The sequence below is a fragment of the Lolium rigidum genome, chromosome 2 (assembly GCF_022539505.1).
Source record: "Lolium rigidum isolate FL_2022 chromosome 2, APGP_CSIRO_Lrig_0.1, whole genome shotgun sequence".
Taxonomy (NCBI): domain Eukaryota; kingdom Viridiplantae; phylum Streptophyta; class Magnoliopsida; order Poales; family Poaceae; genus Lolium; species Lolium rigidum.
This window is the reverse complement of record NC_061509.1, coordinates 49,426,270-49,444,254: the sequence shown is the minus strand read 5'-3', so window position 1 is coordinate 49,444,254 and position 17,985 is coordinate 49,426,270. Positions and strand designations below refer to the sequence as shown.

Here is a 17,985-nt window from a genome sequence, read left to right as displayed (position 1 = left end):
GCGGGCTGAGAGCTGTAACAACTGACGAACTGGATGTGGAATTGTGGATGGTGTACATGATCCAAGTAGACTCCTGCAGACGGGCGGGCCCCACCCCACACGGCAGTGAGATAGGGATCAGGCACATAAACATTTCAGATTTTCAGACATCCATATTTGGAAACAGCATATATGAGTAAATAGATTCATTTTTCTCGCCACATCACATGAAATCCACGCGAACTTTGCGACAAAAAATCGATGCCGTGTAGCAAGTTTTGCTCCAAGGTCAACAAGGTTGTTTCAATTTTTACAAGACAGCAAGAATCAAACATAGCTAGCCGTGATGATGATTTCCAGGACTATTTTCTGAACAACAATCAATGCTGATCAGGAGGTTACAGCTTCATTCATGTTCTTGTTAGGGCTTACATACACAACAATGCTGACGAAAACCAGGCCATGTCCTGTTGCAACTTGCAAGTGCCATCGATGGACTGCACAGTTTGGGGCGATTTAATCTGCACACAGCTTTGTCTTGGCTCCATGAAAGTTAGGCAAAATCAGAGCCTTTGGATTGCCACCATTTGTTGCTGCGAGAGCTTCGCACACGCTGAAACCATCTGTCCCATGAGGAGTCCTCTGGGCTACTTGTGCTGCGGAAAACATGATGGCATCATGTTTACAGGTGTGCTTACCAGCGACATGATTTGCAGAGTGATGTATAGCAAGAACAAGACACTGTGGCACTTACATTGGAAGAAGTGGGTCAGGTTTTCCTTCAGTACTTGTGATCACCCTGGCTTACTCAAGAGGGAAACACAATCATGAACTGGAAAGCATACAAGTGCAAGTAGAAACACATGATATACTCAAAAGTTACTTACTCCTTGCATGCCGCAGATGCAGATTCCATGGTTTCAAGCTCATCCAGTTCATCCTGCATCAACACAACACAATATACATCAGACATAATTTATTTCAACCTTTTTCCCCAAGTACGTAATTTGTATGATGTGTTAATAACGTGGTTTCATGCTGGTAACAGAACCTTGGGTGGGGCACTTTCCCTCTAAAAATAATTATTTATTTAAACTTGTGGCATAGTATGTTGTATTGATCAAATTCCTAAAGGAACATGGTCAGAATGCTAGAGCCAGTTAGCATGGTTAGTAATTTTAGTCTAATATCTAAAGTAAACTGGCAGGAAACAGCAAAAAGGAAATGAACGGAAAGAGTGTGCGTGAGCCCTCTCTCACTGTCATGCGGGACCGGCGTGCTTTTCTTTTCAATTGATATACATTGTTATGGAACATGCTAAGGACAATGTGAAAAACAGACCTGATTGATCACAATTTGTTGGATGTTGTTACAAAGCCATTCTGGTTACTAGATCACTAAAATGTGGGAAACATAGCACCAGTTCGCTTAAAGAGATTTCTATAGCCAACCATTGATATGACACACCACAGCATGGCATAATTCCTAGAATAGTCCAGGACTGAAGAGAAAACTGGTAAGTTTTCCCACAATATACCTATGATATATCTAGAGGAGCTGAATGAACTATATACTTGTATATCTAGCACTCCCTTGACAACCCCTATTTTCAATTATCTTTACTGCATAAGAATGAAAAAGATGTGGCAAATTAAATTCACATTAATAATTTACTACTTTGAAACATCCCCTAATATCCTTAGATCAAAAATATCAAATGCATGATGCAGTTACTTGTCCTAACCATTAAGATTCATCTTCGTGATAATGCCAGTAAAGAGAGGAAATAACTTTCTGGCCAGACATTTATTATCTTTTTCATAACAAGGGAGAGTATATACAAGACAAGGAAACAAATAGATTCCCTCTATACTAGATATAGAAACTGAGAGATCAGATAACAGAGAGGGAAATCGTAGAAAACACTTGTAGACAACCCAAGAATTTTTCAAAGCCTGGGCGCGTCGTAAGGTAACTAAATTTTTTCTCAGACAAATATACCCATTGAATGGAGAAAATCGTATTTTCACAATATTTGTAATGCAAAAACACCAGATACAATACATTGCATGTTCACTACACATTTCAATGTTCAAAAATTCACAACACATTTGAATGTTATTCGTTGATTTGTTTTCTAAGAGCGAAATCATACAATATTTCATCAAGAATAAATATATCATCCGCCTCATGCTTCTCTCCTTTTCATTTGCCACATTTGTTTGTAGCGGCGGTTGTTGTGCGCTTCTTGTATCAACCAAAAATCTTCAATTTCTTTCATCAATGATTAATCAACACTCCAAGCCATTAGAGTTAACTATTTAAAAACTTAAAAGGAAATACAATTCAACTCAGGTTGAGAAATTCATTTCCTAAATTGAGTACACTAATCAAAACTTGACTAAAACCGAGCAATATCAAAACTAGGAAATACAATACAAAATACAAAAAATATGGATGTACACCTGGATATGCTTATGTTCAAACAAAAAAAATTGTGGGATAAAGACATTTTTATTGGTTGTGTAAAAAGACAAAAAAAAAATCTTCGGAGAAGCTATTTTTGTGCACCAAAAATTGTCTTTTTTTGCACAAGTCACAATAAATGTCATTTTTCGCAAGACTTTGTGTGTGGACATAGAATATCCAGATGTACATATAGAATTTTCTCTAGATTTTTAACATTTTAAAATATGTTTTTTGTGCAAGTGTGTCTACACGACTACACCTAGTATGAGCTAAAATGGATTTCTGAACCGATTGAGTAGTGCCCTTCTGTTCCTGGACTGTCGCTCATGGACTGATCGTTATGGCCTTATGGGCTGCTTGTTTGCGGGCAATACTTCACAAAAGAAGGCTATCTCAAAAAGCACAAAGGAATTGTGTACGTATGATGTGTGCCCATTGACCAGCACCGGTTTCCTTCATGGATATGCACTTCCGCCTGAAGCGATCGCGGACCAAGCCCGGGCACGTGCCCGGGGCACAGGGGCGCTGCGTCCGCCCCATGTCTATCCTATCAGTTTCTTAGAAGTCTCACTAGCATCTTTCTTGGAAAAGCATCAGTAACAAATTCCAGATAATCCTTCATCCACTAGATTTGTTTTCCATGTTTCTGTGTCAGAGGACGAAAATGAAGGCAAGCTGGAGGAACCAGCTGAGAATGAGTGGCTCATGATGGCAAGTGCGGTGTCCACAGCCGGTCAATGAGTCAAGTATTTTTTTACCTTTGTGAAACAAGATTTGTAGTACTCTTCGTCCTAAAAAAAGATGTGTCAACGTTATCTAGATAGGTAGTATGTATCTACATATTAAAACTCATTTAGATACATAGCTATCTAGATAAAATTGAGACATCCTTTTAGGACAGAGGGAGAAAGCACTAAGCAGATACTCTGTTTTTTCTTTGTCATAAAGGGAGAATAAGTTACAACCCAAAATAAGAAGAAATGCAACGTTTTTCCAACATTTCCCTTCGCTGTTAGCGATTTAGATCTGCTCATGCATCTTCGCCGTTTCGCACCAACATGAGAGTATTGAGATCAAAGCATTGCTTGACTATGGTCACAATCGACATGAAATACGATGGAGTAGGAAACGGCGGACGACCGACATATCTTCCAGCTTCTCGTCAAGACAGTGAATCCCGTTGACCATTGTGGCGAGGCAAACGCGCTCACGTACACGTCAGTGCCACTGGCACAAAGTATTGCGTGTTACTTGGGGGGAGAGGGGGGGGGGGGCACAACACTAAAATCATTGAAAAGGCCGAGTGAGTTAAGCGATGCAATATGTACTAATAAAACCTTTGGTACTATACTTATTAATGTATCACGAAGGACAAAAACATCTGTGAAGTACTTCACATAATTATGCAGAACCCTGTTGTGCAGACAGCACAAATTGTCAATCCTGACAGATTAGGGAAAAGATCAGGGAACACAGGACATGCACTGTGCTATATATATTTAACAAACATTCTCCTAAAACATCACATCCTTGCTACTTCTGTTCTCCCAAACACAATGCAAATGTTCCCAAACCGCTTTTTTTTGCTAAAAAAACAAAGATGGTAAACTATGTCTGGCTAAGAATGGACACTCTTGAAGCTAACATTGCCCTGGAGCATCACTTCTACCCTAGTAGTACTAATCAGCGACAGACGATGTGAGCACCTTAGTTCAAGCTCCAACCAAAGAATACGCAACCGACAGGTAAAAAAGAACGAGCATTTCTTTCCCGAGTTGGGGTGGCACTGGCACGCGAAGGAGGAATCCCATGGCAATAGGAGGAGACAAGATCCAGATCGCGTTTTCTTCAACTGCCGAGCCGTTGTACTACGAAATACCATCATCCAGAACCAGGTTCGAGATTCAGTCAGGGTGCGAGAGCTATCAATCGATGCATCCATTGTCGGAACGGTAGATGACCGGGAGGAGAGCGTAGCAGGGTCGGTGGTGGTACCTGGAGTGACTGCAGCTCCTGGTCGAGGCGCTGGATGGCGGCGGAGAGGCGGTGCTTCCCGACGTACCCGACGTTCCTCGGCGCCACCGCCTCCGGCTGCTGCTGCCGCCCCGAGGAAGGCCTGGCCGCCTGCTCTTGCTGCTGTGGCTGCTCCTCCTCCTCCTCGCCCCGCAGCCGCCGGTCCCCTCCGTTGGCTTCGCCCCTCATCTCTGCCCGCCGTATACCCGCACCACAGATCTGCCTCTGCTTCTTGCCTCTACCAGCACACCACCTACCAACCTCTGTGTGTGCGCTTGCGCGGAGTAGGAACCGAGGGGGAGGGGCGGAGGATGCGTCGATCAGAGCGGGAGGCGCTGTGGGGTTCGCACGCTCGCCTTCCTCGCGTCGTCGCCGTCGGGACCGGGGCGGCAGGTGGGCGGCGACAGAGTGGGAACAGGGCGGCCGGGGATAAGAGGACGTGGGAGAAGACGACGACGGAGTAAAAACGAAGTGGGAAGGCAGCCAATTTGACTGGTCTTCGCAACACAGCCAGTCAAAGGATGGGACTTACTGCCTCAAGGTCAGGAACCCAGTATCAGGGGCCCACTCACAATGAGGAAGATAACTTCTTTTTTGAACACAGTACATGCATGCCTTCATAGGCTCAGCCCTGAACTGTGGCACACCCTACTTGTCAGGACGGGAACGGGCCGGCCCGGACCTGGCCCTGGCCTCGGCCCTGTTGGCCCCAGGGCCAATTTGAGAGGCCACGGGTCGACCCATTCAAGTTAATAGCCCTGCTGGTCCAATGGGTATTTTGGGTCGACCCAAATTTTGCTTCATATACTTTTTTTTATAGATTATGCTGTTCGAGTGAAGCAATGTTTTGGTGTAGTCTGATTAGTCAGTAATTATGTGTCTTAATTCTACTAGATTAGCTACACTAAAGATATATATACATGCAGGAACGCTCTATAATCTGTACCATTTTTTGTTGAAGTGTTACGAGAGGTTTGATACGGGAGGTTCAGAGATACTTTCTCGAGTTTCCTTGTGTTTGCATATGTGAGTTGCTACGGTAGGAAAACAGTCTAGCACTAGCTCGCAATATGTATATCTATAAAAAATCGTTCAACCTGCTTATACCTTCTACGCATGTATCTTGCCAAGTTCACCTCCCTGATCGATCAGCTCTCAAGTAAGGCCAACATACCTTACGGATATACATTTCACTAAAATATATTGAAACTAAACGAAAAAAATGTTATAGGTGGGTCGGCCCTCCTGGCCCAATGGGTCACCAGGCCGGCTCCATTGGCCCGATTCTTATATGAGGCCAACCCGGCTGGCACAACGGCCCTGTTTTTTTGGGTCAGGTCAGGACCCGGCCCATTCCCATCCTGGCCTACTTGTATAAACATTTTTGCCTTGAGCCGATGGATCGAGTCTGGAGATTAACGGAATCATCACAGTTTGTTATCGATGAAAGAATACTCTATTTTTATGAGAGGCAAAGTGTTAAATCTCAAATAAAAAATTTGGTGAGTTAGGGCTACAACCATCCTCCTAACCATCCAACGTTAAAATGGAATGAAATGGTAGAGATAAAACTAAAAATTATCATTTTGCTCCTATACCAACATTGCCACCTCCCTCAATTTTTTTTTGTTGGCACCTCCATATTCAATCTACACACCGCGGCACCTTCGGGCACCACTCCAGTGTCGTGGGCCATGGATAACACGAGTAAGCACGGGCGGACCTTAGTGGAAGCCAAAAGGGCCATGCCCCCCTCCCCCAACTCAATTGAAATTTACACAATACCACTTAATATTTATCTTTTTTAACCATACAAAGCATAAAATACTTCAAGTTTGCCCCTTCAGCTCCCATCTAACGAATTTTTGCTCCTCCAACAATCACGATCAAGGTCCGCCACTGCAAGTAAGTGTAGCTAACCAATCAAGGATTCTACTTATGGACTTATACAATCAATCCAGTCAGGTTAGATCGTAAAGTCTATAATATAATCAGGATTCTGACTACATTGGCTAGAGTTAATACTCAAAAACTCGCGAGCTACGCATCGAGTAGCTCGTAACTTGGCTTGGCTTGGCTTGGCTCGGGTCGAACTTGGTGTTGATCAAATAGGGCTCGAAATCTTAAAACTAGTAGGGTAGACTTTTCTATGAATCTACAGGTGAAACCTCTTAACACGAAGAACTAGGAAAAACTTCAATATAAAAAATGCAACAAGTATTGTATGTGAAATTTGTTTTCGGTGAACTAGACCTTGTTATGAGAATAATCACAAGGTGAAAGATCGAGATGTCGCCTAGAGGGGGGGGGGGTGAATAGGCAATTACAAACTCTTGCGGATTTGTCTTGTATGAATGCGGAATTAAACTATCGTTTAGTTTACAAGCACAAACCCTAAATATGCTAAGCTCAACTAAGTGTAACAATAGCAACTAGAGCTAAGCAAGATAGGCACAAGATATATGTAGCACAAGTGATAGCAAGATATATGAACTTCAAGCACGATGGCTATCACAAGGAAAGAGAGCTCGGGTATAGAAATAACCGAGGCACGCGGAGACGAGGATGTATTCCCGTGTTCCCTTGCTTTGCAACAAGGTACGTCACGTTTGGAGGGGTGGAGGTCCCACGAAGGATTCCCCACGCCACGAAGGCTCACCCTATTCTCCGAACCACACCCACGAAGGATAATGGCCCTTTCCTTATGGTTAGCTTTTCCTCCGCTCCGGAGATGGCAAGCTCCACAACCACTTCACAAGCTCCACGAAGGAGAAGCCCGGGCCTCTTCACAATCTTCTTGAAGAGATCACCGAAGCACCAATCACCAAGCCAACTAGGAGGTCACCCTCCAAGAGTAACAAGCTCACGGTCTCTCACTCGAACTAATCGTGGTGGAGAGCTCAACACTATGCAATGATGCAAAGCAAGAACACCGGAGGTGTTCAAGTCCTTCACACTCAAATCCCACCAAAGCAACGAAAGCTAGAATGAGATTGGAGAGGAAGAACAAGGGGGAAAGTCAACCAAAGACTCCAAGATCTAGATCCCAAGAGATTCCCTCACTTAGAGAAGAATTGGTTTGGTGGAAGTGTAGATCTAGATCTCCTCTCTCAAATCCTCAAATATGAGCAAGAATCATGGGAGGGAACAAGAGAGAGAGCAACTTCTTCAAATGCAACAATGGAGGTGAGAGAATGGGGAAGAAGTAGTTGCTCAAGGTGGAAGAAGGGCTATTTATAGTCTAGGGAGAAAAATAACCGTTGGGGAAAAAGAAGGGTGAAAATCGCATTAAAATCGGGCAAGAAAAGCAGCCCAGCCGGCCAGCAGGCCGGCCGACCGGATCCTGGGCCGGAGAGGCCGGTGGCCTGTCCGGTCGGACCGGCCCACCGACCGGGCGGAGCAAGTGGCGCGCTGGGCGGCGAGAAGGGCTTCAGCCGCGCGGGGAAGCCAGGCCGCATGGGCCAGGCGGTGCAGAGGCGGCCCAGTGGGATTCCCGGTCGGGCTGGGGAGAGATCCGGGCAGGCCGGTTGTGAACTAGGCCCAAGGCCGGTCACAGGCCGGCGGGGGAGCTCGGCCCGGTGCGGGATCCGGTCAGGCCGGGGAGGTGACCGGGCCAGGCCGGCGCGTGGGCCGGTGGCCGCCCGGTCGACCGGGTGGGCCGGCGTGAGGGCCGGCAGGCCGGGCGGCAACCGGGGCCTTCCCCTTTTTTTCTTTTCTTTTCCTTTTTCTTCTTTTACCTTTTCTTTAATAACTATTGCTCCCGAACTCCGATTAACATGAAACCAATTTTGTTGGAAAGATAACGACGAATAGAACCCCAACAAAAACTGGAAATATGGAGACTCCTCACAGAACATTTTAGATGATTTTTAGAGAGGGAGTCTCCCACCGTCAAGAAACGGTGAAGACGTCCAAACTCGAAAACGCAATAGAAGATGCATGCGGATTCCGTTTTCGATGAACTTGGGCTTGTTGTAAAGCTAGCAACAAGCTCAAGAACCTCACACAGAGAAACACCAAGAAGCAATAAGGATATGCAAAGTATGCAAAGGATTGAGCTCCCTAAGACGATGTGATCAAGTTACTTAACCGAAAGCCCCTCTTAATAGTGCGGCTATCTATCCTATAATCCGGTCTCCCAACATCCACCTTGAGACCGGTAAAAGGAAAACCTATCAAGGTTATACCTTTGCCTTGCGCACCCCGCTTGATCTTGATGATAGCTCTTCAAGCTCCATACAAGCCGGTATGCCTCAACTTGATCATCGTTGCTTCGTGAAGACTCACAAATGCTCCCCCATACACCATGATGGGAAAGCTCCATAGATGTACATCTTCACATGTCCATTATCACCAATGGACGGCAAGCTTCAAGCATGTGATCCACTTGAGATGCTCATCTTGAACTTGCCCAAATCAACCTTGTATCTTCTCATACTCACTTAAGATAGAGCATGGCTAATATTGAGTTCCACATAAGAACTCCATCTTCATTTCTTCTTATTGATCATATCACATATATATATCTTCATGAATCCAACACATGGAGAGCAAGTAGTACCTATGGAATATTCCTTCATATAAACTCAATGAGAACATTAGTCCATAGGGGTTGTCATTAATTACCAAAACCACACATAGGGGCAATGTACCCTTACACAAGGTATAAGACACCATATAGATAAAATCCAAATAACAACCAAAAAATATGATGCAATGATGCAAAGATTTGAGCGCTCATCGATCGATACAATCAAGTTACTCACTCGAGAGCCCTCTTGATAGTACGGTAATTATCTTATAGACCATCTCATAACTGTGTCAAGACACCGGTAAGAAAGAAACCCTATGAAGAACAGACTTTAACCTTTTGCATTCCACTTGAGCTACATGATGATGATCTTGACCGTAACAAGATGTAAAGCTTTCTTGATTGTGCTTACTTGACGAAGTCTTGCGGATTGATCATAATCCACTATGGAAGAGTTTCTTCTTTGCCCCATCTTTACACAACTATGACCACCATATGAACGACAAGCTTCAACTCACGATCTCTTCGGGATGGCTCATCTTGAACTTGCACACTATTTCTTTATTCTTCTTTATGTTGATTTCTTGAAGACACACTTGAGGCCTCACTCCATCTTCTTAAAAACATGCTTGTCACTTGATCCTCATCCTTTGCTTCTTCTTGCAACTTTGAAGCCAACATATGGTTTATGAATTGTCTACGGATAAATTATATAAGTGGAACTCAATACAAATATTAGTCCATAGGAATTGTCATTAATTACCGAAACCACACATGGAGCTCCATGAACGTTCAGTCAAACCGTTAGCAACCACGCGGACGTCGGCGGAGCACCAAAGGAATGCAGACCCGGCTGAGACACCAACACCAAACCTATGACCCCTGCATAGTGCAACCAATGCCATGGACACATCACAGTCCACCGAAGCCTCAACTTCCGAAGGCAACGCCTCCAAGGGGGAGAACGGCGATGAAGCGTTGCCGCTACACGACAAGAGCCTAGATTTTCCACCTCGGAATTTAGTGGGAAGGGAGGGGTGGGGAAGACGAGATACCTCAAAGGAGCATTCACACGAAGGGAACGACGAGGAAGCGCCACCGTTGTCGTGGTCGAATAAACAACTAAGGGTTTCTCTCGGCCCTCGAAACCAGCCACCAAGCTACTCTCTTTCAACCAAAAGTCGAAGAAGAGGAGGTCTTCAGATCAGGTGCCATCCAACGGAGTCGCCAACCGCCATAGCTACCTCCGCGCCACCCAAGTAGCCATGGAGAGCAAGAATACCACCAATAGCAGTTACCCGCTAGCACGGTCGATGCCGCACACCATCCCAAGGCCGCCACCCACCATCCCAGGGCCGCCGCCCCGGCTTTCAAGCTCCCCCATGTCGTCACCTCGAAACAACTATTAGCCCCAAAACCTTGGACCACACTACAAGAAATATTCTAACTAATGACCTTTATCTTAAGGACCATGATAGTGTTGGTCATATATCTACGACCATCTCCAGCCAGTTGGTCAGAAGCCATAGCATTATGACCTTCTCTATCAGGAAGGACATAATTTTCCTAGACCAGTTGGTCATAACATATACAGAAGTAATCCACGACCTTAATTCCAGACTATTGCAACCAATTTAATTGGTCATGATCGCATGATCCAATAATAATGTCTTAAATTGTAATGTGTTGCCATGACTAAGCAGACACCTCAGCAATCTCGCCTATGTGTCACTGCCTATGTGTCTTTTTTTTTTGCTTACGTGTCACCATATAGACTTGCTTTGAACCCACTGACATGTGGGACCCTATTGACATGCTATATCTACTTATTGGGCCAATGTTTTTTTTCCACTGATTTATTTTCTGGGCTTTTTTTTTGAGGCTATATCCTCAACCGAATGGGCCAGCCCATACATGACAGCACAGGGAGGGTGGATTTTATTTTGCAAAAATAAGTGCGCGGAGCGGGGACTCGAACCCACGACCTGGCGCGTGACGCTGTGTAGTCCTACCACTGCGATAGGACGGTGTGTTTGATGTTTCAGCGTAAGGTAGGGATAATATAGGTTCTTTCTGCCTTCTAACATGTAGGGTTCGAATCCCCATCTCAGACCGCGACATGTAATTCGAATCCCCATCTCAGACCCACGACCGGCGGCGGCGGCGGTGGGCGTGGCATCGGGCGGCGGCGGTGGGCGTGGCGTCGGCCGGCGGAGGGGACGCCGGTGGTACTTCCGGCGCAGCGGTCGAGCAAGGTGCGCGTCGTCGTTCGCCTCGGCCACGGCAGGAGCCAGCGGCGGTCACGGCCACGGGAAGGACTCCTCGTTGTCATTCGCCTCGGCCACGGCAAGGACTCCTCTTCGTCGTTCGCCTCGGCTACCCCTCGAGGTCTGCACCCCTCTCCTGTCATCTCCTCTCTCCTCTCTCCCCTCTCATGGACATGAAAAAAATGTGCATTTTTGGATCGGGAACGATGGAACTGCATGGATATGTTATGATTTAGTTGTTACAAGAATATTTTAGGTACTATAAGATTTATGTAGATTTAATTGTCAGGTTTCTTCACTATCCCGTTGTTTTAGATTTCAGCCCATGTTCTTTAGTTTAGTGGCCTAGCTAGCTTGTTTGGTAGGAGCTGCAGGTTATTTTAGGAAGTTGCATAGATGAATCATACTCATGTTTGCTGGTTGTGGTGCCAGTCTGTGAGCAAAATTATACTACCATGTCAGTGCAAGCTTAGCTACTGAAGTTTCTGGTTTGGTTTGATTCTTAGTATCTTCGATTGAATCCTAACAATTTTCTGGTCCTTTGCATGCAGATGGACAGAAGCTGGATTACAAAAGGAGTTAGAAGGCTTTCCTATGAACACCTAAGGGGAGTGGATGAGTTCATAGTGTTTGCTCGCAGAAATGCTGCGGGGGCTGCTGAAATTCTTTGCCCTTGCCCCAGCTGTAATAACCGTACTCGACAAACTCTACAAGATGTACAGTCTCATCTGCTGTTGCGTGGGATGGCAGCCACCTACGATAGGTGGATCCATCATGGGGAGCCTTTACATGCTGAACCTGGACATCAACCTGATGCACACCATGCTGATGAAGGCGGCGAGCATCTAGAAGATGATCATGTTGTGCTAGAGAATTCTTTTAATTTGGTGGAGGAGGATGGGGATGAGGATGACAGGATCCCTGACCTGTTTAAGGATCTCTACGAGTCTGAACCACAAGGTGATGGACAGAATACAATCTATGCCGAGCTAATAGAGGAAGCGAAGCGGTCAGCTAGTGATGGTGGGACAATGTCCAGATTTGCTTTCACCGTGAGCATCCCTCTTGTCGGGTGTGGATCCAAGATCACCATGCAAGCATAGCAATGAGGGGGAGTGGAAGAGCCATCTCTACCTCCTGGTAGGGATCAAAACACCCATGTGCCGTCCTCTGAACCACATCTCCCCGCTCCAGAGCTTCCCGAGCTAGATGAATGCAAGGCCACTACCCTAGAGGTCGCCGAGCCATCCGTCTAGATCTAGGTCGCCTCATCGTCTGAGCTTCAGACGAGGGGGGGGGGGGGTGGCACGTCTAGCACACTTAGCCGTCACGCCACCGCCAATCGACAATGCATCTGCACGCTGCCGCCGCAACAGCCCGTGCCGCCACCCCCACGCGAGGAGGAGCACACAAATTTCTCTCCAATCATCCACGATATCTAACCAACGAATCAGGCTATATATGAAAAGTTCATCTCTCTTGTCTCTAACATAATGTTTGCGTACCTCTAAACTATAACCTCTAGTGACTAAGAAACATGTCTAATCTTAATCTTTCAATTTGAGCTCTACTTGATGGATCCGGTCAGAAGACACGATCACACGATGGGGAGCTTAAATCAGCTAGCCCAGCGGCGCCATGCTGGAGTGGTAGCAGAAGACGGCGCCAAAGTCGTCGTGTTTGTCCCTCCCGACCAGCTCCGCCACCACCGCGGTGGCTCCCGTGCTTATGTCGTAGCGCAGCAACTCCCGACGCCACACCACCTCCTCCTCCTCACCACCGGCGCCGTCGACGCCGTGCTGCTGCGTGTAACACCGCGGCCCGTGTGCCATCCGCACCGCCAGGCCCAGCGCCTTCTCCCCGCCGCCCTCCATGCCAGCCGGCACCACCGACAATGACCACATGAAGCACGACGCTGGGGGAGCCACGCCGGGGATCTCGTCCCAGCTTCTCCTGTGCACCATCTCCCACTGCGCCGGCGACGATGAGGATGATAGCGCCCATACGGCCAGCCCGGTGGCGAGGCCCGCAGACACTATCCCGATTCGCCCGTGCCACGCCACCAGCACTTTTCTGCCCTCCAGGCACAGTCCTTGTCCTCCCGGGATCAACGTCGGCTGCGGCAGAGCGCCCGCCGCATCAGCCATGGCGTCGTGCCACACCACGCCGCCCCGTTCGCAGAGCCAGTGCGCGCGCCCGCCCAAGTACAACGGCTTCGATACGACGAAGTCAGACGGCGTCAGGCGCACCTCCGCGCCTGACACACGCCAACCACCGCCGCTCGACGCTGCCGACGAGAAACTCCAGAACCTCCACAACTCCGATGTTACCTGGGCGGGGAGGACGATGTGGTATCCGTTATGGTGCACCATGGACGGATCGTACGCGAGACAGGGCATGAAGCGGCCGTCTCCGGAGTACGGGACGGCGCGGAACGCGCGGGTCGCCGGGTTGACGACGAAGATGGTGGCGCTGTCACGGCCACCGATCGCGTTGGCCATTAAGCACAAGAGGCCTCTCGTGACGGAGCAGAACCGGAGCTTCGCCTCCGCGTTGGCAACGACAACGGGGAGGAAGGAGAGCGATGCGTCTGGCGGGCCAACGGCGCCGGGGCTGAGGGCCTCGAGGCGTCCCCCGTGGTAGCGAGCGAGAACAGCGGAGGCCGGCGAGGGGCACTGCGCCTGCATGCCGGCAAAGGCGGGGTCGCCGAGGATGAGCTGGCGCCACGCCTTGCAGACGGCGGCGGCGCGGAGGAGCTGGCGGAAGGGGAGGCGGGGGAGGATGCTAAGGTAGATCAGATCGTCTGGGAGCTGCACCGCCGGAGACACGATCTGCAGGCCGGGAGAATCTTCCCGGAGCCGCCGCACCGTCCCGCCGCCGAGGATGTGATGGCGCCATGCCTTAACCGCGAGGCGGATGAACAGGCGGAAAGGGAGCCGGAGGAGGATGCCGCAGTAGATCAGAACGTTCGGGAGCTTCGCCGGCAACGACGCCATCTGCCGGCCTGGAGAGTCCTCGCGCAGCCGCGGCACCGTCGTGCTCCTGCCTCGTACGCAATCTGTTCTTCCAAGTTGTGATTAAGTAACATGGTGTGGCGTTGATTTGTAAACAACGCAGCTAGTCTGTCTCGTACGCAATCTGTTCTTCCAAGTTGTGATGAACTATGCGCTATACAAACAAAAAAAAACTATGCGCTATAGGGTTTTGGATGAGGAGAGTTTTTGTCACTTTTTTTATATAGATATATTTAGGTATGGAGCCCGTAGCTATTTTTCAAAAGTTGAAAATTGATATTTAAATGCTGCAATCATTCTTTTACATAGATACGTGAAAAACAAATCTATGGTGTGTCTTTTTGTTGGACGTACATTTCATTTTGGGATACACAAAAAAAAGTGTCGCTTGGGTCGTCCCCGCAGCGACCCATGGGCGAAACCCTAGCGCCCCAACCTCCCTCTCCGCCTTTTCCCTCCCTTCCTTGCCCCTCACTCTTCTGCCGTCGGCGACATGCGCCACCGGGCAAAGTCCGTGGGGTGCCGGTGGTGGTGGGTCTTCCCTTACCCGACGCGAGGCGGGTCATGCGGGGCGGTGGTCCTCCTTGGCAGTGGTGCATTTTTGCGAAGGTCGGCGGGGCCTGACGTGGCGGTGGATGGCGTGCTGCGCTAGGGGCATCCTCTCGCATGTGGAGGCGGCAGTGGATGGCGGCCTTGTCTACAGCGGCCCATGGCGGCGGCGGTGGTGCCCATGCAGTTGCTGCCTGGAGCTTCAGGCACGCTCAGCCCATCTGGGCCTATGCGGGCCGATGGTTCTGTGCTAGTGGTTGTAGGGAGGCGCGGTGGAGGCTGGCAGCGGCAGGCTGTATCCCACCATCCAGTCCCGTCTGTTGGTGGTCTTGGTGGGCGGTATTCAGTGCCTTTCCCTTCTCCGGTGATGTCTTCGGCTTGGCTCTCTGCGATGGTGTGTCCATATGTTGTGCACATCTGCGCGGTTCAGCGGGACATTGGGGTCAACGGTCGGGCTGGGAGAAATCCTTCTTTTTGCGGACTGATGTCTACGGGAGCTTCTATTCTTGTAGACAGTGTTGGGCCTCCAAGAGCAGAGGTTTGTAGAACAGCAGCAAGTTTCCCTTAAGTGGATTACCCAAGGTTTATCGATCTCAGGAGGAAGAGGTCAAAGATATCCCTCTCATGCAACCCTCGCAACCACAAAGCAAGAAGTCTCTTGTGTCCCCAACACACCCAATAGGTGCACTAGTTCGGCGAAGAGATAGTGAAATACAGGTGGTATGAATAAGTAGTAGCAACGGCACCAGAAAAGTGCTTTGCCCAGGATAGTAAACAAGCAGTAGTAACGCAGCAGTAGTAAAGCAGCAGTAGTAACGTAGTAAAACAGTAAACAAGCAGCGATAGCAGTATTTAGGAACAAGGCCTAGGGATTAGACTTTCACTAGTGGACACTCTCAACTTTGATCACATAACAGAATAGGTAAATGCATACTCTACACTCTTGTTGGATGATGAACATATTGCGTAGGATTACACGAACCCTCAATGCCGGAGTTAACAAGCTCCACAATAATGCTCATATTTTAGTAACCTTTAGTGTAAGATAGATCAAAAGACTAAACCAAGTACTAGCACAGCATGCACACTGGTCACCTTCATGCATATGTAGGAGGAATAGATCACATCAATATTATCATAGCAATAGTTAACTTCGCAATCTACAAGAGATCATGATCATAGCATAAACCAAGTACTAACACGGTGCACACACTCGTCACCTTTACACACGTGCGGGAGGAATAAACTACTTTAATAACACATCACTAGAGTAGCACATAGATAAATTGTGATACAAAACACATTGCAATCATAAAGAGATATAAATAAGCACTTCACTACGCCATTCATAACGGTGAGTAAGTATTCCGTGAAATATAGCCTAAGAGACCCACACGGTGCACACACTCGTCACCTTTACACACGTGGGACAAGGAGTCTCCGGAGATCACATAAGTAAAACTCACTTGACTAGCACAATGACATCTAGATTACAAGCATCATCATATGAATCTCAATCATGTAAGGCAGCTCATGAGATTATTGTATTGAAGTACATAGGAGAGAGATGAACCACATAGCTACCGGTACAGCCCCGAGCCTCGATGGAGAACTACTCCCTCCTCATGGGAGCAGCAGCGGTGATGAAGATGGCGGTGGAGATGGCAGCGGTGTCGATGGAGAAGCCTTCCGGGGCACTTCCCCGCTCCGGCAGGGTGCCGGAACAGAGACTCCTGTCCCCCAGATCTTGGCTTCGCGATGGCGGCGGCTCTGGAAGGTTTTCCGTATCGTGGTTTTTCGCATCAGGGGTTTCGCGACGAAGGCTTTAAGTAGGCGGAAGGGCAGAGTCGGAGGGGGCCTGGGGGGCCCACACCATAGGGCGGCGCGGCCCCCCCTCTGGCCGCGCCAGGGTGTGGTGTGGGGCCCCCAGGGCTTCCCTCTGGCGGCTCTCGGGTGTTCTGGATGGTTCCGGGAAAAATAGGAACATGGGTCTTGATTTCGTCCGATTCCGAGAATATTTCGTTACTAGGATTTCTGAAACCAAAAACAGCAGAAAACAAGCAATCGGCACTTCAAGCATCTTGTTAATAGGTTAGTTCCGTAAAATGCACGAATATGACATAAAGTGTGCATAAAACATGTAGATAACATCAATAATGTGGCATGGAACATAAGAAATTATCGATACGTCGGAGACGTATCAAGCATCCCCAAGCTTAGTTCTGCTCGTCCCGAGCAGGTAAAACGATAACAAAGATAATTTCTGAAGTGATATGCCATCATAACCTTGATCATACTATTTGTAAACATATGTAGTGGATGCAGCGATCAAAACAATGATAATGACATGAGTAAACAAGTGAATCATAAAGCAAATACTTTTCATGAATAGTACTTCAAGACAAGTATTAATAAGTCTTGCATAAGAGTTAACTCATAAAGCAATAATTCAAAGTAAAAGGTATTGAAGCAACATAAAGGAAGATTAAGTTTCAGCGGTTGCTTTCAACTTGTAACATGTATATCTCATGGATAATTGTCAACATAGAGTAATATAACAAGTACAATATGCAAGTATGTAGGAATCAATGCACAGTTCACACAAGTGTTTGCTTCTTGAGGTGGAGAGAGATAGGTGAACTGACTCAACATAAAAGTAAAGAGAATGTTCCTTCAAAGAGGAAAGCATCGATTGCTATATTTGTGCTAGAGCTTTTATTTTGAAAACATAAAGAGAGCATAAAAGTAAAATTTTGAGAGGTGTTTGTTGTTGTCAACGAATGGTAGTGGGCACTCTAACTACCTCATCAACCAGACTTTCAAGAGCGGCTCCCATGAAGGACGTTATCTCTACCGAGCAAGGTAGATCATCCCTCTTCTCTTTTGTTTACACATGTACTTTAGTTTAGTTTTTCTTTATTTATGGATGACACTCCTCCCAACCTTTTGCTTACACAAGCCATGGCTAACCGAATCCTCGGGTGCCTTCCAACAATCACATACCATGAAGGAGTGTCTATTTGCAAAATTAAGTTGCTTACCGATGAATCGAGCAAAACATGTGAAGAGAATTATTAATGCAAGTTAATTAATCGGAGCTGGGAACCCCATTGCCGGCTCTTTTTGCAAAATTATTGGATAAGCGGATGTGCCACTAGTCCAT

The 17,985-nt window shown here is 47.5% G+C and overlaps 2 protein-coding genes across 2 annotated transcripts; both read right to left on the bottom strand.

Annotated features, from left to right (window-relative positions):
* Positions 1-170: 170 nt before the first annotated feature.
* Positions 171-4,796, bottom strand: LOC124686396 (guanine nucleotide-binding protein subunit gamma 2-like). Its single transcript, XM_047220346.1, has 4 exons — positions 4,444-4,796; positions 867-919; positions 734-778; positions 171-635 (listed from the first exon to the last, which is right to left on the bottom strand). The coding sequence occupies exons 1-4, from the start codon at positions 4,648-4,650 to the stop codon at positions 533-535; spliced, it is 408 nt and encodes a 135-aa protein (XP_047076302.1). The 5' UTR covers positions 4,651-4,796; the 3' UTR covers positions 171-532.
* An 8,085-nt stretch (positions 4,797-12,881) lies between these two features.
* On the bottom strand, positions 12,882-14,255 carry LOC124689698. Its single transcript, XM_047223185.1, has one exon. It carries the CDS (start codon positions 14,253-14,255, stop codon positions 12,882-12,884), a length of 1,374 nt encoding a protein of 457 aa, XP_047079141.1.
* Between the last annotated feature and the right edge of the window lie 3,730 nt (positions 14,256-17,985).

Bases quoted from the DNA above. Each gene is read 5' to 3' on its own strand.
- LOC124689698 (XM_047223185.1), bottom strand. From the start codon at position 14,255: ATGGCGTCGTTGCCGGCGAAGCTCCCGAACGTTCTGATCTACTGCGGC.
- LOC124686396 (XM_047220346.1), bottom strand. From the start codon at position 4,650: ATGAGGGGCGAAGCCAACGGAGGGGACCGGCGGCTGCGGGGCGAGGAG. The intron at 920-4,443 runs GTACCACCACCG...GTGTTGATGCAG, and splicing joins AGGAGCTGCAGTCACTCCAG to GATGAACTGGATGAGCTTGA. The intron at 636-733 runs GTAAGTGCCACA...TGTTTTCCGCAG, and splicing joins CCTGACCCACTTCTTCCAAT to CACAAGTAGCCCAGAGGACT.